The sequence below is a fragment of the Theropithecus gelada genome, chromosome 11 (genome assembly GCF_003255815.1).
Source record: "Theropithecus gelada isolate Dixy chromosome 11, Tgel_1.0, whole genome shotgun sequence".
In the NCBI taxonomy this organism is placed as follows: Eukaryota; Metazoa; Chordata; class Mammalia; order Primates; family Cercopithecidae; genus Theropithecus; species Theropithecus gelada.
In genome coordinates, this window is record NC_037679.1 from 35,962,556 (window position 1) to 35,984,202 (window position 21,647).

The 21,647-nt window shown below is 35.0% G+C and overlaps 1 protein-coding gene across 1 annotated transcript in view; it reads left to right on the forward strand.

Moving 5' to 3' along the window:
* Positions 1–21,647, forward strand: part of ZDHHC17 (zinc finger DHHC-type containing 17) — a 91,370-nt gene that overhangs the window by 65,399 nt on the left and 4,324 nt on the right. The window contains exons 10-15 of the mRNA XM_025402061.1: positions 34–134; positions 13,893–14,017; positions 14,829–14,891; positions 17,921–18,014; positions 18,820–18,903; positions 20,665–20,822. Coding sequence (XP_025257846.1) covers positions 34–134; positions 13,893–14,017; positions 14,829–14,891; positions 17,921–18,014; positions 18,820–18,903; positions 20,665–20,822 — 625 coding nt within the window. The remainder of the gene's footprint in view (positions 1–33; positions 135–13,892; positions 14,018–14,828; positions 14,892–17,920; positions 18,015–18,819; positions 18,904–20,664; positions 20,823–21,647) is intronic.

Here is a 21,647-nt window from a genome sequence, read left to right on the forward strand (position 1 = left end):
GAGCTCATATTTTATAAAACTTGTGTTTTACAGATCCTTTTTCGATCATTCAATGCATAGTGCATTGCCCCTTGGGATATATTTGGCAACCAAATTCTGGATGTATGTGACGTGGTTCTTCTGGTTTTGGAATGATATCCTTTGGTTATAAAGATCATACCTAAAACAAATTTTGTTATTTGAACAAATGTTTAATAATTTGACATTAGGACTGAACTACTCATTCATAATACATTAAAATAGTGTTCCTAGAAAAATAAGTAAACTAATATAATGTTTTAAAATATTTAATAGGTTGCTTTTGAAAGCTGTCCTTAATAACAGCATATAAATAATAGTAGCTATCACGTATTGGGTGTTTAAAAGACATTTTTTGACTACTCATTTAATCCACATTTCATAAATTAGTATTGTTATCCTTTTCCCCCTTTTTTTCCCGTATTTTTTATTTTTATAGATTCAGGGGTTACATGTGAAGGTTTGTTTTATGGATATATTGTGTAATGGAGAAAAGAACAAGCATCCTCATTTAAAAAAATGGGTAAAGGACACAAACACAAACAGACATTTCTCCAAGGACATACAAGTGGCCAAACGTGAAAAAATATTAGACATCACCAGTCATCAGAGAAACGCAAATTAAAACTACAATCTCACACCAGTCAGAATAGCTATGTTTAAAAGGTCAGCAAGCAACAAGATGTTGAGGATGCAGAGAAAAAGGAATGCTGTTGGTGGGAATGTAAATGAGTACAACCCCTATGGAAAACAGTATGGTTATTTCTCTGAGAACTAAAGATAGAACTACTGGCTGGGCACTGCAGCTCACGCCTGTAATTTCAGCACTTTGGGAGGTCGAGGTGAGTGGATCATGAGGTCAGGAATTCAAAACAAGATCAGCCAATATGGTGAAACCCCATCTCTAGTAAAGATACAAAAATTAGCCAGATGTGGTGGCTCGTGCCTGTAGTCCCAGCTACTTGGGAGGCTGAAGCAGTACAATTGCTTGAACCGGAGAGGCGGAGGTTGCAGTGAGCTGAGATGCACCACTGCACTCCAGCCTGGTGACAGAACGAGACTCTGTCTCAAAAAAAAAAAAAAAAAAAACTACCATTCGACTCAGCCATCTCCATTTTATAGTTGAACAAAAGTTAGGCTTAAGGAGTCTTAGTTTCTGATCAAGTTGGGACTGAAACTTGTATTTTTCTAACCAAACATATTTTAAGCCTTTCTACCAAATGGTGATTTTTATGTTTTGGTATCAAACTCTTTTCTCTAAATTTTTTTTAATACCACTACTTACTTTGTTGTGGTAAATAAGAGTTAATCTTCTCTCCTCATCTCTTTTGTCTTCATGAAAAGGTGATTCATCTCTTTTGCCTTCATGAAAAGCATGTATTTTCATACATTTGCTAACTTCAGCAAATTATCAGTGTAGTATACTCCCCTATTTAAAAAAATTTAAATATTTTTAACCTGTTGCCCAGGTTGGAGTGCAGTGGCACAATCATGGCTCACTGCAGCTTGAACTCTGGGGCTCCAGCAATCCTTCTGCCTCAGCCTCCCAAGTAGCTGGGACTATAGGCATGTACCACCACGACTGGCTAATATACTTTTTAAAACTAATAAAATTGTAAGTGTGCCTGTGTGCCAATAAAGAAAGCAAGCCAATGCCAATTTTTGATATTTTTACATAGAAAAAGTTAAGTCAGCAAGATAGATTGATTTATTGTAATAAAGGAACATGTTTCATAAATGTTGATTAAATATTTTTCAAAACATTACAAAAGTATATGATATGTTTTAAATGGTATGCAGTTTTTGGTGACTTGTAACTGTTCTAAACAACTTTAGTTGTTAATACCTGGTTTTGTTTCACAGCCTTGCATAACATAATGTTGTATTATTTTTATTAAGTCGCCTTGTGTTTTAGTTGAAACGCAAAATGTGCTTATTTTATTTTTGAGACCTAAGGCACAGAATTGTAACTACACTTTTAATTCTTATATTTTTACTGCATTATGTAATTACTTTCGGAAAGTGTAGTACTTTTAAATATTTTCTTAGTTTAAGTATCTATTGAAATTCTTCCATATGGCAGTTTTCACTAGCAAATTCTGGCCTTGTATTATACTTTGACTTAAAAATTGTTCCTCAAGGATTTATTAAGCATTAGAATTGCCATATTGGAACACTTAGTATGAGTAAAACAGATCTGTTGGTTTTCATTACCTCATCTATTTTAAACTTACAAAAAGCATTGACCTCTGAAATGACTTTTGTATTCCAGACATATTTTCTAACTTTGTGTTTCCTAAATTGGACATTAAAGTTGATGTTCAAGGAAAAAACTCAGAATCAGATCTCAAAATAATGTTAAACTGTTTCTGTACTCCTGTATGTGTAAGTGGCAAGAAGCAGGAAAATCAGTAACTTACCAAATAATGAAAAATTAATGCTAGAGAGCATTATATAGTAAAATTTCAATTTTTTCCTTTATTCAGAGTTAGTATAAAATAGCTAAAGCTAGGGAAATAGTATAAAATAGCTAAAACTGGGAATTGAAAATAAGAGAGGCAAATTTTGCAGGGAAGACCAGAACAATCAAGTCTATTTAAGCTTACCCTATTTGAATACTTCTGCCTTTAAAATAGATTGATACAGATTTCATTTTGTAAATACACTGAATAAGTTGCATGCAAATTTTTCAAATAAAAATTGCAGTATGAGAATACCAAGTTTTATTCTTACGTGTCTGTAAAGGGAAGATGATAGTAGCACTGTGTCCAAATTCTTGAGAAAATAAACACCTGAAGACATACCTGACATGTAAAAAGTGTTAAATAAATGCATGTTATTTCTGATGACTTCTAAAATCTAAGTTTATATCCAAATTGATTTTAAATATGGATTCACAATTCCTTTTTTTGTCTTGTTTTTTTTTGGTCCGTTTGTTTTTGTGTTGGGTTTTTTTTTTTTTTTTTGAGATAGTCTCACACTGTCGCCCAGGCTAGAGTGCAATGGCATGATTGTGGCTCACTGCAACCTCTGCCTCCTGGGTTCATATGATTCTCCTGCCTGAGCCTCCCGAGTAGCTGGGATTATATAGCACACCACCATACCTGGTTAATTTCTTATATTTTTAGTAGGGATGGGGTTTCACTATGTTGGCCAGACTGGTCTCGAACTTCTGACCTTGTGATCCGCCCACCTTGGTCTTCCAAAGTGCTGGGATTACAGGCGTGAGCCACTGTGCCCAGCATGTGGTTTTTTTGAGACATGGTCTCACTCTGTCACTCCCAGACTGGAGTGCAGTGGCACAATCACGGCTCACTGCAGCCTCAACCTCCCAGGCTCAGGTGATCCTCCCACCTCAGCCTCCCAAGTAGCTAGGACTACAGGCATAAGCCACCATGCCTCGCTAATTTTTGTACTTTTGTGGAGACTGAGTTTTGCCATGTTGCCCAGGCTAGTCTCAAACTCCTGGGCTGAAGTGGTTCTCTTGCCTCAGCTTCCCAAAGTGCTGGGATTACAAGTGTGAGCCACCATGCCTAGCTCACAGTTTATTTGAACATTTGTGTGTGCGTAAATGATACTCATGGACTATGCGATGAAAGCACAAATTAATTTAAATCCTAGTTATGCAAAGGAAAATGTTATACTTTATGTTATAAAAGAGCTGTATCGCTAGGCCCTCTATGATTTTGGAACTATGTTTTTCTCCCAGTTTTATACTTGTAAAGCCAGTAAGAGAAGCTTAAGAAACCTGTAGGAAGGAAACAGAAAAGAGCACAGAGTAGGTTATAATGGAGGCACAAAGGATATTAGACAGGAAATAGCCACAAGGCTCATAATATATGGTGCTGATTCATGTACCGTAAGATAAAATAGCAGTTGTCCAGGATCACTTCTGATGACCTCAGGCTCCTTTCTGTTGCTTTTAACACTTTTCTTGTGCAACTCATGGCTACATATGTAATTAAAACTGATTTAGACTAGTTTTGAAAAACAGAATGATAGTTGTTTTTGATTATTCACAGTAGTTCTGTGAAGTTGCTGCAAGCCCTGAATTAGAAAATACTCAACCATTGTTCCTAAGAGAAATAACAGAGTTAGGTTCCTATGTGGCTCTGGTCACAACAGTATTGATCATCAGTTGATCACTACATAACCTTGTTTATATGTGTTTCTGTTTTAAAAAGCCTTATTTAATATGTATTGTTGATTCGTTAATATTGAACTTATGGCCAACAGCACTACAGCTCATTCCTGAATGAAGCTTATCTCACATGTATTTTTTCTGTAAAGCACATCACAGCCTCCTTGTGCTTAAGAGCATGATAGCACTTCAGCACTGTGCTTGAAGGCCCTTTTAAACAGCAAGATCAACACAGAAGCACAAAAATATGGCCCTAAATAGACCATGTAAAGGACACTTGTTTATAGTATGAGAACTAAAACAAGAAGACAGAATGTTGCTTTGCTCAGCCTCAGATGAGAATGTACGCATTGGGTGACTCAAATTTTTCACTGTTTTGTTCATGCCTTGTTGAATTCATGGCACTGAAAAAGTGCCACGAATATTGATTTTGGTGTTACAAATCAGTTTTATCAAGGAGGTGTGAGGATCAACTATATAAACTTTATTTTGGTTTCTTACGTAATATGATACCCAGCTTATTAAGTTACTTAAGTGTTTTTATGGTGATAATGAATTTTACATTGATGTAAGCTATTTGTTCTAGTAAGTTCTTACTGTTCCATTCTTTGAATAATTATTTCCCCATAAAACACCTTATGTTTATTTGGTGCTTTTTGATTTATAGTTTTTCAGATACATTATTTTACTTGGTTCTCTGAATAATTTGAGATTTAAAAAAAACTATACAAATCTTAATACTGTTTTCTAACTGATGGAAAGACTGAGGCTCTGAGAAGTTGTTATGTCTTGCTCAAAGTCACATAGGTGGGAAATTGTTAAGAGTTTGGTGTCAGACTCAGCTTTCTGTCCTGATTCAGTGTGTCTTCAAATGTCCTTATATTACACTCTGAATATAATTTTAAGTTCATAAACCTTCCTGGAAAACAGTTTGGCAGCCTCTAGAGTGATCTTTAATAATACTCTTTAATTGGATTGGGCACGGTGGCTCATGCCTGTAATCCCAACACTTTGGGAGGCCGAGGCGGGCGGATCACAAGGTCAGGAATCGAGACCATCCTGGCTAATATGGTGAAGCCTCGTCTCTACTAAAAATATAAAAATTTAGCCGGGCGTGGTGGCGGCCTGTAGTCCCAGCTACTGGGGAGGCTGAGGCCGGAGAATGGCGTGAACCCGGGAGGCGGAGCTTGCAGTGAGCTGAGATTGCGCCACTGCACTCCAGCCTGGGCGACACAGCGAGACTCCATCTCAAATAAATAATAAATAAAAATATCCTTTAATCTCTTAATCATATGTCAGTAAATAATCAGATGTAAGATCAAAGATTTATTTACAAGGATGTTTCTCTTTGTATTATTTATGGTAGGGGAAAACATGAAAACAACCTGAATAGCCAACCTAAAAAGGGGGACAGTTTTATCACTTACGCTGCCTATGGAATGGTATTACATAACCACTAAAATACGTTCCTGCCTTAATGATATGGGCTTATATTTAAGATATAATAAGTGAAAAAATACTAAATTATATTTACAGAATGAAGTTTAAAATGCACAAAGAGCTGGAAGTGAATATGTATCATTTTAGCAGTGGTTATCTCTAGGAATTGTACTCGAGTGATTTTATTTGGTTTCTTGCATTTTTACTTATTTTTAAAAAATTTTTCTCTGACTATGCTTCTTGTAATTAAACAACTCTTTTTTTTTTTTTTTTTTGAGACGGAGTCTTGCTCTGCCGCCCAGGCTGGAGTGCAGTGGCCAGATCTCAGCTCACTGCAAGCTCCGCCTCCCGGGTTCACGCCATTCTCCTGTCTCAGCCTCCCGAGTAGCTGGGACTACAGGAGACCACCACCTCGCCCAGCTAGTTTTTTTTTTTTTTTGTATTTTTTAGTAGAGACGGGGTTTCACTGTGTTAGCCAGGATGGACTCGATCTCCTGACCTCGTGATCCACCTGTCTCAGCCTCCCAAAGTGCTGGGATTACAGGCTTGAGCCACCGCGCCCGGCCTAAACAACTCTTAAATTCACTGACATAGCCAGTATAGTTAACTGCTTATTGTGTTGACAACACTTGAAATATTGACAAAAGGTTATTAGAAATTTTATGTCTGGAAATGAGTAATTTTTCAATGTGGCTTTAAGTTAATTGAGCTTTAAACTCAAGAAAGATATGAACAGTATGCAGAATCTGGGATGATTACATATATTAAAAAATCAAAAATGTGCAGAATTAATTAATCTCCTATGCATTTCCTCTTAAGCATTTTTTTCTGTAGGTTACTTGTTAGAGTTCTCTGTTTTCTGTGTATGTCTCCCAGTTTCCTTTTAATACTCTCTAAGCTTTTTAATGTCTATCTTCAGGTATCCAGTCACCACTTTTCATGAATTCTAACAATATTGCTATATTTTTGTATATCTTTTTTTCCCACAAGAGTTTCTCTGAGGTTATTAAAGATACTCTGTAATTTACATTCTCAGTCATGTGCATTTGACTACTGTAAATGAAGACGGATGTGAGGAGAGGGATCAGTATCTTCTCCCCCATTAGAGAGATCCTTGTTCAGCACACCTTTTCTTCACTCAGTTGCAGTCTCAACCTTGATATTAATCACATTTCCTAGGTACTCTGGTTTATTGATCTATCTGCCTATGCTAACATTGTATAATTTCATTACTGTAGTTTTGCTCTTAAATTGTATCTGAGCAGGGCAATTTTTCCAAGTTTGTTATTTCTCAGGAATATCTTAGCTCTTTTGCTAAGGAAGAGCCTTTTGCTCTTCCATTTAGATTTTTTTAGAATAAGCTCTTTGAGTTCCGCGAAAAGCCTTATGCCTTTAAAAAATTTTTTTTGACAGTCTTGCTCTGTTGCCCAGGCTGGAGTGCATTGGTGTGATCTCAATTCCCTGCAACCTCCACCTCCTGGGTTCAAGCAGTTCTCCCACTTCAGCCTTCCACTTCAGTAGTTGGAATTACAGGCATACACCACCATGCCTGGCTAATTTTTGTATTTTTAGTAAAAAAGGGGTTTCACCATGTTGGCCAAGCTGGTCTTGAACTCCTGAACTCAAGTGATCCACCTGCTGTGGCCTCCCAAAGTGCTGGGATTACAGGCATGAGCTACCATGTCCAGCCAGCCTTACACCATTTTGATTGAGATTCTATTTGAGCTGTAGATTAATTTAGAGAAAGTAACTACTTTTGAAACTTAAACCTTTTATGTTTTTTAATGAAGTCATATAATTTCTTATGTAGAAGTTTATATCTCTTGTTAGATTTATTTTTAAAATAATTTAAATTTTTTAAATTATGAATTTTTTATTTTTAATTAAAATTTCTATTTGTGTCTGGTTTATAGAAATGTAGCTGATTAGTTATTGCCAACCTTGCTAAAGCCTTTTATTATTTCTAATAATGGGGTATTTTGGATATATGACATGGGATAATCATTATGTATAAAGACTGAATTTTTTCTTTCTACTCTTTATGGCATTTAATTCCTTTAGTGATCTTATTATATTAGCTAGGATCTCAGTACACCGTGGAATAGACACAGAATGAGTATCCTCATTTTGTTCCTGACTTTAAAGGGTATCATCTTTAAAAGATTGACTTTAAAGGGCTAGTATTTTACCATTGAGTGTGATTTTATAAAGTGTTTACTTGGATTTTATAAATAACCTCTCCCTCTACACGCCCCCCCCCTTTTTTTTTTTACTTTTTGTGAATTGTGTATGTTTTTTTCTTTTATGTTTTTAATATTAAATAATATGTTAATAGATTTTTCTAATGTTGAACCACTTATGCATGCCTGGAGTAAACAAACATGGGCATAATGTCTTACTTTTCTATACGTTGCTGGATTAAATTTGTTACTAGTTTTGCATGTACATTTGTGAATGAAATTGTTTTATAATTTTTTTGTATTTGTTATGTTTTGATATCAACATGATAGTCTCAAAATGGGTGGAGAATTGTTCTTTTTTTATGTTATTTGAAAGGGTTTGGGTTAAATTGAAATTATTAACTACATGTTTATTAGATTTTCTAAAATCATTTTAGCTGGAATTTGCTTTATGTTTAAGAATTTTGTAATATATATTTGACTGAATTATATATTTATATATTTTAGTGATTTGTCCATTTGTTTTCAAATGTGCCACATTCTCTCTGTTTTTTTAAACTCAACTGCTGTACCCCCTCTCTCATTCCTAGCATTAATTAGAGATATTTTTTAGTTACTCTATTTTATTGGATTTTTTAAAGAAACAGCTTTAGGTTTTATTAATCCTTTCTATTTTCACTTTCAGTATGTTTTATTTCCTGTTGTCTGCTTGTTTAGTTTTTTCTTCAGCTTATTAAATTGTTTAGTTTTCATTGATATTTTCTATTAGAAACATTTAAGTTTAGAAAGTAACATTTTATATGCTACCTCAGCTGCATTCCATACAGAAGATTAAGCTTCTTAATTAGGTTGCTCAAGTCACTATATCATTACCAAATTTTTATCTATTTGCAGCGTCATTTATTGAGAGACCTATGGTAAAATTTTCTACTGTGTTGTTGTATTTAGGAGTTTCTCTTTGTGGTTCAGTCAGTTTTTTTGCTTTACGTATTTTGGAGTTTCATTATTAAGAATGTATAAGTTTAGAATTCTTTCTAATGAGTTGAACCTTTTATCAAAGATATAGTGACCCGTGGTAAGAAGCGTTAGCAATGACTATTTTAATTAGTATTGCTTTAAATAATTTATGGCCTTGAATTTTAAAAATGTCTCTTGCAAATAGCATATAGCATATAGGGATAAGCAAATCCTGAAGAGTGGACACTAAATTTCTGAACCAGTTTACCTCTAGATTTGTGTTTGTTTATCATCTCTGGTCTCCATGGGGTTTTCTTACTAGCAGCTCAGCAACACATTCAAAATGATTTAGTTTTTTTTTGTTTTTTTGAGACAGAGTTTCACTCTGTTGCCCAGGCTGGAGTGCAGTGGCGTGATCTTGGCTCAGGGCAACCTCTGCCTCCCAGGTTCAGGTGGCTCTTGTGCCTCAGACTTCCAAGTAGCTAGGATTACAGGCATGCACCACCAAGCCTGGCTAATTTTTGTTTTTATAGTAGAGATGGGGTCTACAAAAACTAAAAAAATTAGCCGGGTGTGGTGGTGCGTGCCTGTAGTCCCGGCTACTCAGGAGGCTGAGGCAGTAGGACCCTTTCAGCCTAGGAGTTTGAGACTGCAGTAAGGTCTCATTATGCCACTGCACTCTGGCCTGGGTAACAGAGTGAGACCTTGTCTCTATTAAAAAACTTTTTACTCAAGAACACATTTGTTACCATTGAGATTAAAAAACAACTGGTATGTTTCAGAGGATGTTAATCATTGTCCCTCAGATTTTCTTAATATACAGTATGTCTTTTCAGGATGCAGTATTTAAAATGGAGGTTATATTTGTATATTCTATATGTAATTTATAAAAATGAAGGTTTTCTTTCCTTTTATCTGAAATTTTCTGTTAGGATCTCTGAATTCTTTTCTATTTGATGTATTTACTACTACTGGGATAAAACTATCCATGTGTTCAATTAATGTTTGTCATCTGTGTTCATACTTTTGTCTCTAATCTTTATTATCATCATTATTATTATTTTTTGAGACGGAGGTCTCACTGTATTGGCCAGGCTGGTCTTAAAGTGCTGGGCTTAAGTGATCTTCTGGGTTCAGCCTCCTGAGTAGCTGGAATTATAGGTGCATGCCACCATGTCCAGTTTTTGTCTCTAATTATTGTTTTGAGTTTTCTTTTTTCCCTCATTTACTGATTGTCAGTCTTTTTATCCTCCTTGTGTTCATCTTTATAAATTTTTAGTTCATATATTGTGTAATGGTTTCATTTGATCTGGTTTTTTTTTTTTCTAGAATCACCCTTTTCATCTGGTTCTAATTGTTTTATGATCTTATGTTTAAGCTTTTATAGGATTTATATTTTAATTTAATTATGAAGCATCTTTGGTTAATTTGCCTTTGTCCTTAATTTGGGTTTGTCCAAATTTGCTGCTGCTTTCCATACTGGGTTATTTGCTTTGTGAATACTGTGCACATTCTTTCTGATTTATTATTTTTGTTTTGTTTTCAAGTACTCTAGCATAGTTGTTATGCCATTTCTTTTCATCTTTCATCTTGCTTGTGATTGACCTGGGCAAATATATTCAGACTTTTATGTTTTCTCTGATAATATTGTAGAGCAATCTTTGAAGTTTTTCCTGACCTATTTGGTACAGGGATATTGAAAGAGAGCTCAGTTGTAAATTCTTGCTCGGAAACTTGTGTTTAGCTGTCTTAAGATCTTGCTGAAGGTTTTTCCTGAGGTTTTATTCTCTGCAGCCTTAGAGATAGAATGATGTTGAAATTATCCCCCACCAGCCATCCCCTCAATTTTGTTAAGTCACCTTATTAATGACAAGCCTTGGTTTTTCTTGATACTTAGTGGAAGCCATGCAGTAGTATTCAGGGACTTATGTTCCTGAAGGGGTTTTCCTGACTTGTTCAAATTATCTACTCACCATTTCAATTATTTTTCTCCAATTGAGTGGGACTGAGGAGTGGAGTATGTATTAGTCAGTTCAAGCTGCCGTAATGATATACTAAAGACTGGGTGGTTTAACAACAGAAATTTGTTTTCTCACAGTTCTGGAGGCTGGTAGTTTGAGATCAGGGTGCCAGCATGTTTGGGTTCTGATGAGGGTGATCTTCCTATCCTGCAGATGATGACTTTCTTGCTGTGTTCTCACATGGTGAGGAGAAAGAGTAAGAAATCTCTCATTCTACCTTATATAAGGAAGGCCACAATCCTATTGGATTAGGCTCTCACCCTTATGACTTAATTTAAGCTTAATTGCTTCCTAAAGACCACATCTCCAGATGCAGTCAGATTGCAGGTGTTAGGGATTCAACATATGCATTGTGAGGAAACACAATTTAGTCCATAGCAAAGGGCCAGGGTGAAATGGATGAGAATTCTCATCTACAGTTTTTCATCCTATTAGTACAGTAGAGCAGGGTTAGAAGCTACCTCAGGCAGCCTGCCTTACCAGAATCATCACCTTTTTGTGGCCTTCAGTTTTGAACTTATGATGCAATGTGGTCTGTCCTCTTTCCGAAGTTGTTGCCATTATTTTGAGGGGCGCTTGGTTTGTTTGATTTACTGTTTTAAATTCATTTTGCTGAGTATTATGGTAAATAAGTTTAGTGTATGAATTTCTATTTTTGAAAGAAAGCCTAGTTAGATAAATTTGTTTAAAAATAAAATGAGAGTTGCATTTCATAGCAGACATCAAGAAAACATCCAACTAGATTAAAGAATTAAATGTACAAAATGATTCTATAAACATTTAAGTGAAAGCATTGATGGTAAATACTTATCTTTAATTGGAGGGCTGTTTAAACATAAAAGCAAAAATATAAATTAAAATAATAAAATAGCATGTATTTGCCTCTTAAATTGGCAGCATTTTTTGATTACTGCCAATGCAAATGTACTAATCAGTCATGTGTTGTTAGTGGAGTTATAAATTGGTATATCTTGCTGGAAAAGAGTATAAAAGTGTCTATATATTTATATCTCAAGCCTTAAAAATGCTCATACCTAAATATATTGTTTTCATAATATTTATTGGCATAGAAAATTGTGTTGAGCACTTTGGCGAGGCCGAATAGCATAGGTCATACAAGTCTGAGTTTTAATACTTGCTCTACCTCTAACTCACTGTAATCTTGGACAATCTAGCTTCTGCTTCAGTTGTATCATCTGTAAAGTGGGGATAATAGCAGGATTTATCATAGGGTTCTTGTGCTGCTTAAATGGCACATAGTTGGTGATTAATATGTTATATTGTTAATAATTAGATACATTATGATACCAGTCATAATTAAAAATGCAGAATACCAAAATTAAAAGAGGTTTAATTCTGGGTTGTAGAGTTCTTGTTTCTGTCTTTCTGCTTTTTTTAGTGCTTTCTCATTTTCTCTAATAATAAAATTAATACTGAAAACAGCCATATATTTGTAGAGTGTGCCTATTTCTGTTAATTTATTTTTTCTGTTAATTTTTTTTTCCTCCCCGAGACTGAGTTTCACTCTGTTGCCCAGGCTGTGCAGTGGCGTGATCTTGGCTCACTGCAACCTCTGCCTCCCGGGTTCAAGCACTTCTCCTGCCTCAGCGCCCTCAGTAGCTGGGATTACAGGCATGCACCACCATGCCTGGCTAATTTTTGTATTTTTAGTAGAGACAGGGTTTTGCCATGTTGGCTAGGCTGGTCTTGAACTCCTGACCTCAGGTGATCCACCCACCTCGGCCTCCCAAAGTGCTGGGATTACAGGTGTGAGCCACCACGCCCAGCCTATTTCAGTTAAATTTTTAAAATTAGCTTATCTAATCTATTGCTAAAGCTAAATTCAGTCTACCATTTGAAGATACCTAATTTCTTTATCATTAAAGAGCAAGGAAAGACATTTTTAAAGTTCATTCAGTATTGAATTTCTTAATATACCTTTCAAATATGTAGTCATATATTGAACTGACCCCCTGCCAATTTAATCCAGGTCCTGAGAGTTTGACCTATTTGTTTACATGTTAGCACCTTTTCAAAACTTGTGATAAATAAAAGTGCTGCCCCTGAGTAATGTCAGGCCTTAGCATTCTACACACTTTATTCTCCAGAATAAACAGCTGAAAGTTTGACTTCTTATTTACTCTCCGCTGGCTATACCGGTATATTTTGTGGAATAAGATTGGAAAAAGTTGGGGGAAAAGAGAGGACTGGAGAAAAAAGGAAAAGATAAATCACTTCTGAATATGCCGGTTGATAATAACTAATCTTTTCTTTCGTCTTTTGTTTCTCCTGTATGTCAAGTGGCTATTGAGTGTTTTGGTATTTTCCAAACAAATGTAGAATGATTTCATTCAAGAAGCTGTTCCTTTTCTATCTGTGCTTCATGAGGAATGTAAACAGTGGGTACACATGATAATGTCAAAAAATCTTGTGAAATTCTTATATGATACTTGTATCTACATAAAATCTTACAAATGGTATTTGAGTGTACCTGGTGTTTTGTGTCTCAGAAATATATTGCTGTAGCAACATTGCTTTATTTTTATAGTGTTATTTAAATTGTTTTTTGATAATTTACTTATGTTTATAAATGCCTAATGTATTTTTTATGTTTTTATGAGATAGAAAAAATGTGAACATATAAACTGTTGCATAGAAACGATTTCTGTTTTAAGCAAGCTTATATTTTTTCTGAAATTAATTTCAGTGTGTTCAAAAAAAGGCAAAAGTGAGAATTTTTTTTTTTTTTACTTTCCTATAGTTAAAAGCAATCTTTTAAATATATGAGTATGATATCTGTAGTATTTGGTAGATGCATAAAGATTGCAATGCATATACATAAAGTATATGTTAGTAACTTTGAACATGAGAAATGCCTTCATTTTGTCAAAAAATTAGTCATTTAAAATTTTCGTTGAATTTTTAATATATTCACTAACTTAAAGTGTCAGATAAGTCTACATGATTTAAAATTTATAAAGAAGTCACATTATTTTTATATGTAGTTATAAACATACAAAACAGCTTGTTTTTTTTTTGACTGGTAGGTGTTTTGTAAACTTTTATAGATTATAAGTTTATATATAATAGTAATTCATTTATCATTGCTTCTTTAAATTCCTTAACCTTAGGCACATCTCAACTTTTTATTTATCCATCTTCCATTCCTTGCCAATAGTGTTGCACTTTTCTACAATTTTGGAAAATCTTGGAAATCAGATCCAGGGATTATTAAAGCAACAGAAGAGCAAAAGAAAAAGGTAGCAAAATACCAACTAAGTCACTTGTGTTTAACTGCCAAATTATTAGTATTTATAGCAGACATTAGAGTACAGAGGAAGTAACTATCTTTTAGAATATAAAGAAGTTTTAAGCTAAATTGAGATTATGTATCTTTTATTTGGTGCTCATCCTTGGTGCTGTTGTGATGCCTGTCCATAACACTTCCATGATGTTTTATAATTTCATTTGTCCCTCCCTTACAAGACTGCTGTGATTGCTTTGAGGGGTGAATACAGTGTCTTAAACATCTCTGTAAATCTCCAGGAAATAATTTGCATTCAGTAGATGTTTGCTGAATGACTATGTCAACTAGAAGGTTAATAAATTGGTTGATAGTGCAGATATACTGTCCCAATAGCTAAAATATTTATATATACCATCCAGGGCATCCCTTTCTTATAATGCAGGTTATTAGAAACCAATTTTATAATCTAACAATGTTGTATATTTACAGAACTGGACTAGAAGCATTTTAGATTATTTTAAGAGCTGTTTTATTTAGTCTCTAAAAAATTTTTTTTGATGAGTTATTCCAGTCCACGATAGACTAACACAATGGCAGATTCTTTTGGTCTAATCCCCTTTTTTCTGGGCAGCATAGAGATTGCTACCCTGTATTCTTACAGCAATGAAATAGCAGTAAATAAACAAAAGATTTTATTTCTCTTTTTGAACTGAAAACTTCAGTAAATTAAAGATGAAAATCATGTTTATTGATTCATAGTGATGGCAAAAGAGTTGGTGAGCATTGTTCAGTTTTGAATTAAATATTATTTTTTTAATTCACAGACAATAGTTGAACTTGCAGAGACAGGAAGTCTGGACCTCAGTATATTCTGCAGTACCTGTTTGGTAGTATTTTCTTCTTTGTTCTTCCCTCCCTTCTCTTCCTCCTGACAGTGGCATAGCATAGCGGGTATGGGGTGTGGGGAAAAGGAAGAATTTCTTTCACTGAACACATTCCCTATCGTTAAAGGATGTCTCCTTCCCAAGGCGCTTATTCACTGATGATAGGCCTTGATTGCACTTTTGATTCAGAGGTGCCATTTATTTGTATTCATTCTCTTTCTCTTTCTCTTGCTTAAAATGTTACTCAGTAAATTAAAAACTAAGAAAATATTTCAGATCAAAGGTTTATAATGATTCCCTAATAGATTGCTTTCTTTACTACCTGAGAAAATGTATACTTCTATTTAAAAGCCACATGGGAATATCCATTAGATAACTGTTAAGACAACATGGCCTCTAAACAAGTTCAGTTGAGTAGGTGGTTTTTTATTTTTATTTTTATTTTGGTATCAGAATGTTTATGTAACTTTGAACACTGTTTTATCACAGATTTTTAAAGTGGTCATCCTCACCCAGGTCATAGGCAAAGATATGTATGAAATTACTAGTATATATTAATGAGTCAGATATAGTACTGTTGGATTGTTTATTATTATAGACATCAATTTTCTGTAGGATAATACTCTTTTTTTTTTTTTTTTTTTGAGACAGTCTCACTGTATCACCCAGGCTGGAGTGCAGTGGCGTGATCTTGGCTCACTGCAACCTCTGCCTCCCGGGTTCAAGTGATTCTCCTGCCTTAGCCTCCTGAGTAACTGGGATTACAGGCACGTGCCACCATGCCCGGCTAATTTTTATATGTTTAGAAGAGACGGGGGTTTCACCACATTGGTCAGGCTGGTCTTGAACTTCTGACCTTGCAATCCGCCCGCCTCGGCCTCCCAAAGTGTTGGGGTTACAGGCGTGAGCCATTCGGTAGGATAATACTCTTATGTTTTAATTATTTTTCGCTTAGTTTTTATTATTAGTATTTGTGAAAAATAGATATACTGCCACAGTGCTTAAATTATGTTTTTCTACATGGAAATTGAAATAGTCCAAAGTCATACATAAAACTAACTGCCCTTTTACACTTATAAACTGCAAGTGAGCTCATGTCTTAACATCTGATTAATAATAAAGTCATTGACTTCATTTAGGATTATGGAATGAATTTTTGAAACAGTTCTAATTCTGCAAATTCTTTATTACACTTAATATTCTTTGACCAGTTATGATTTTGAATATTCAAAATATATACAGCTTCACGTTTGGTAGCAACTTTAGGATACCAACTAGATTCTTTTGTATATTCAGACATTCTGAAAAGTTTTTGTTGCTATGTTTTATAATGGGTAACTTATAAGATTGATACTCTTTTTCTTAGTATTTAGAATGTTTTAATATACTGCTTTTCTGTGGAAATACACTGTTCCACAAAGTATGCAGTGCTGATGTACTTGCCATATGGCAAACAAATTATATAGTCACTCAATACAGATAGCAGTTTCATTGTCAAATACACATTTGATGGCAAGAATAAGACTAATTTTGTCATCATAGCATAAATGTTTTATTATGTATTATAAGCCACATACTTCTTGTTGGAAAGAACATTTCCTATTATAAAATCTTGCAAATCAGCAGAGGTAGTTGTCATTATATGGGTATGCTTCACTTTGGTAAGTAGACAGGTCCCTAAGGCTTGTAGATCAGAGCTTTCTTAAAAATGAATTATATGGTGATTGCACTCCTGCACTCCACCCTGGGCCACAGAGTGAGACCCTCTCTCAAAAAAAAAAAAAAAAGAAAAAAAAAAAGGATTACTTTGTAAGTGATCCCAGGAACCTCGAGACCAAGTCACGCCTTAGCCAGTTAGTCTGTTTTTCAGATTTTTGACTAGTGTTGCCCCTGAGGTTTGGAAGTGGGGATAGAAGTTGTTTGAATATCCTGCTGCCTTCTAAGTAGATTTAATCTCACAAGTGTGGTGAAGAGTAACTTACTCTTTTCTTTATTCCAGAGATAATTTTAGTAGATGTAAGAACTGTGTGTTCACTGTGCCTTTTCCTTTGTACCTCAAAATAGTGTGTAACCTTATGCAAACTAATGGAGAAATGGCAGTGCTTTTGTTGAAACACTGAAGTGTATTTATAAATTTTTTTCTGGCAAGAGTTAATAACTCCAGCTCTTTTATCATATATCTAGCATTAGGACTGCCAACCCTTTGAAGATCACCAATGAGTTTTTGTATTCACTTGGCCGATTTAGAGTAATGTAGGTTTTAAAAACCATTTCAAAATGCTTGAAAAACAAGACATCATAAGCATGAATTCTTTATTGCCAGTCAATAACTGAATAATGAATTTTATGTGGTTTTTTTTTTTTTGCAAGAAATGGTGACTTCTTAAGCATGTTCTGCATTCTTAGATATGGTCATACATTTCAGCAGGAGAAATGCTGTACCTTAATCTGAGATCTCAGAAGGCACTTTACTGAAGAGAAGTAGATGTATATATGTTGGTTTTTGCTGGACTTGTTAATTTGGGAAAGACAAATATTTTATTGATGATTTTGAATTTCAAGAGCTTTTTAAATTCACTTTTAGCCTGACCTTCCTAGTAAGGAATAATTTTATTTTATTGAAAAACAACCAACATCATAACCATTAATCATAATGGGACATCATTTAGAAGACTGGAGATTGATGTGTTTTTATTACCCAGAAATTTGAGGGATGTGAATTAAACATAGCATCATTCATCACATCAAATTGGTGTGTAATTCTTAGTTTTTGTAAATTGATGGTTCAGTTCCATTCTTGAGAGCATATTTTTTAGAGTAGCCTCATTCTTTTATTCTTTGTTTTTGCAGTTGAAATTTTATTAAACAAAACAATACTGATTTTTGGTTTTATTCATTTGGAAACCTTGATATAATCTTGTTTGAAATATATAGTTTTATTTTTTTTATAATTATATTTTGAGAAAATAAATATTCAGCTTTTCTCTCTTAGTACAATGCCTTTCATAATCCTTTAACATGCCTATTAACAGATACGGAAACCAGTGAGGTCCAAACATTGTGGTGTATGCAACCGCTGTATAGCAAAATTTGATCATCATTGCCCATGGGTGGGTAACTGTGTAGGTAAGTTATATTAGTAATTTCTTATATATCATTCATTTAAGTTACTTTAGATAATGAATAAAGTATAATATTAAAGTAGGCAGTAGAAAGTTTATTACTCGACCCTTCATATCCCCAATTATCTTCTGGTTGACAACACAGCAACTCAGTTGAGAGAGGGAGGGAAAAAATTACAAAATCAGTGCCTGATATCTTTTCTCTGTCAGTTCTATCTGGTACCTACTCTTGATAAGGAGACAAAAATTTTTTTTTTCTAGTTAAACTAGAGAGATGAAGGTAGTAATATTTGAAATGATATTATGTGCAGAGGCAAAGAGGAATGACAGATAAGAACTGTACACACCTCACTGTTCAAGAATGGTGTAGTCTAAGGAGATAAACTACATGGTTTGAGAGATGCCCGGGAGATTTTATGAGGTGACAGAAAAGAAACATTACAAAGATTGTGTACCTCTGTTGAGGAGAAACCTTTGAAAAATTGGATTGTAAAGTTTATAAAAGAAAAGGTAAAATAGGGCTATTTTAAACCTCACAAAGAATAGGATTAGAGGTCAGAATTGTGATTTATTTAGTTCTTTGGGAGTTGAACACCATTGTCATCATTATATCTTTGTGTGTAGTTTTAAACATTCGTACCGTAAGATTTTTATTAAAACATTTTTCCAGAAAACCACTTTATAAAATAATGAATGTATGTGTGATTATCATCACAATTGTAGCACACCTTTCATGGCATACCCCTCAAAGGTGCATTACCCGTTGTTTTTTCTTAGCTGAAAAACCTTGCTTCTGTGTCGTTCTTCAGGTGCAGGCAACCATAGATATTTTATGGGCTACCTATTCTTCTTGCTTTTTATGATCTGCTGGATGATTTATGGTTGTATTTCTTGTGAGTACAATTCTTTTTTTGTCTTTTTAAAACAAATTTCTGCATACTCAGATTATACTTACCATACTAACAAATTACTATAATGACAAAAGTTGTTTAAATAAAATTATGGTTTGGATACCTTATGAAGCACAAAAGGGAAAAAAGATACAGCTCTATCAATTATGTCCAATACACAGTATAAACAAACAGTTAGCAATTAACCACCTTTTAATACTTGTGTCCTCTGGAAAACATGTGGTTTAATAGGCTTTGAGAAGCTTCTGGGTAAAATGCATCAACATTTTCCACGTCATGTGCTTGCTTTACTATAGTAGCTTATAGATTAAGTGATTGTCCTAGTTCTCTTTCTCACCAAGCAGTTGGGAAAATATACTTAAAATTAAATTTGCAGAGAACTTGAAATATTTTGAAAAGTAGGTATAATTATTGCCTATTAGAGAGTATTAGTAAATATCAAAAGTTATCTTTTTAATAAGAAGTTGTTATTCCATTGTGGGTTTCATACCTTAAAGGAAATGATAGATTTTTTTTTTTTTTTTTTTTGAGGCGGAGTCTCACTCTGTCGCCCAGGCTGGAGTGCAGTGGCCAGATCTCAGCTCACTGCAAGCTCCGCCTCCTGGGTTTACGCCATTCTCCTGCCTCAGCCTCCCGAGTAGCTGGGACTACAGGCGCCCGCCACCTCGCCCGGCTAGTTTTTTGTATTTTTAGTAGAGACGGGGTTCCACCGTGTTAAATAGATTTTTATCGCATTGAGAATGCAATCTGGAAAGAGGATACATCACTTATGATGCCTCAGGGCTTGGTGTTGCTTAGCATAATGATGTATTAGATCCTGGTTTAAATAGAAGTCTTGGAAGGATGATTTTCTAGTCTTCCTGCCCCACAGATATTAAAAATAATCAGTGTTACTGCCCTCATGAACCAAGGGAGGTTACCACCTCAGTTAAAGATTAATAGGAAGATTTGGTCTCAAAGAACTTGACCTCATTTCTGGCCCAGCACACCTTAGAGAACACTTTCTTGTCAACAACAGCAGTACTTTATAGCAGCTCTCAAAGAGCAGGAGATCTTGCATTAGAAAAAGCCTACCTTGACCGGGCGTGGTGGCTCATTGCCTATAATCCCAGCACTTTGGGAGGCCTAGGCGGGTGGCCCAGTTGAGGCCAGGAGTTTGAGACCAGCCTGGGCAACATAGGGAGAGAGACCCCGTCTCTACAAGAAATACAAAAATTAGCCGGGTGTGATAGTGCATGCCTGTAATCCCAGCTATTCAGGTGGCTGAAGTGGGAGGATTGCTTGGGCCCAGGAGGTCGAGGTTGCAGTGAGCCTTGATTGAGCCACTGCACTCCAGCCTAGGTGACAGAGTGAGACCTTGTCTCAAAAAAAACGCCCATGTCACCATCCTGTTAATGTTATATGCCCTCCTTCAAAAAAATCTCTTTCATATATCCTCTTTTTGTAAAGAAAATGTTTTTTTAAGTATTGTGTGATGCAATACCAATCAAATAAAATTGTTTATTCTGAAGATACAGTGATTTTTTTTTAAGATTGGCTACTGCTTTTCCATTTCTGTCTTTATGTTTTTTTGCTGAGATATAATAGGGTTATTTAAGAGTGTAAAAACATTTGCTATTGAATGTCATCAGTTAAATCTAGACCGTTTGACTATGTTTTCTAAATGGTGCCAGCACAAATGCCTGTATGAGGTGCTTGGATGATAAGATTGAGTAAATACAAGTACTTCTGTTCTGGCTTTAGACTGGGGACTCCACTGTGAGACCACTTATACCAAGGATGGATTTTGGACATATATTACCCAGATTGCCACGTGTTCACCTTGGATGTTTTGGATGTTCCTGAACAGTGTTTTCCACTTCATGTGGGTGGCTGTATTACTCATGTGTCAGATGTACCAGGTATGTGCAAAGGCATTCTTTTTAGTGCACTAATTGAAAACTTTTCCATCCTTGCATAAAAGATAATAATATATTATCTTCCTAACCACTCCTGCTCTTCAAGGATTAATTTTATTTTTCAATTTAGTTTTCCTTTCTACCTCACTCTTGTGTTTTTAATGGTATTTTTACTCACAAATACTAATATTCAAAAGCTTTTTTTTTAAAAAGAATTTTTAAAAGCTCATTCTTAGGCTGATATGGAGGTTGTCTGTGCATGAATAGTGTCTATCCATGCACAGTATCAAGTAACCTATCTTTAAATATTTTTCACATTTAACTGGCTACTTTTCACAGTCAAATGATATCATGTAAACTAGCTTTGATGATTTTCTGATGGAAAACCGAAAACAGACTTTGTTGTTTTTATCTTTATCCTAGTTGTCTTCAAATTAATTTTTTTTACATTAAGTATTTAGAAAGAATAATGGTTTGCAGCCTGGCACGGTGGCTCACACCTGTAATCCCAGCACTTTGGGAAGCCGAGGTGGGCAGATCACTTGAGCCCAGGAGTTTGAGATCAGCCTGGGCAACATGGTGAAACCCTATCTCTTATTTTTTTAAAAAAAAAAAGAAAAGGGAGACTTAGCCGCACATGGTGCCTGCGCCTGTAGGGGTTGGGGGCAGGGTGGTGGGGGTGGGATCACTTGAGCCCACCCAGGAGGCGTAGGTTGCAGTGAGCTCAGAATTTGCCATTGCACTTCAGCCTGGGTGACGGGAAGGCCCTGTGTCCAAAAAAAAAAAAAAAAAGAATAATGAATAATGGTTTGCTTTTTCTTTCCTCTT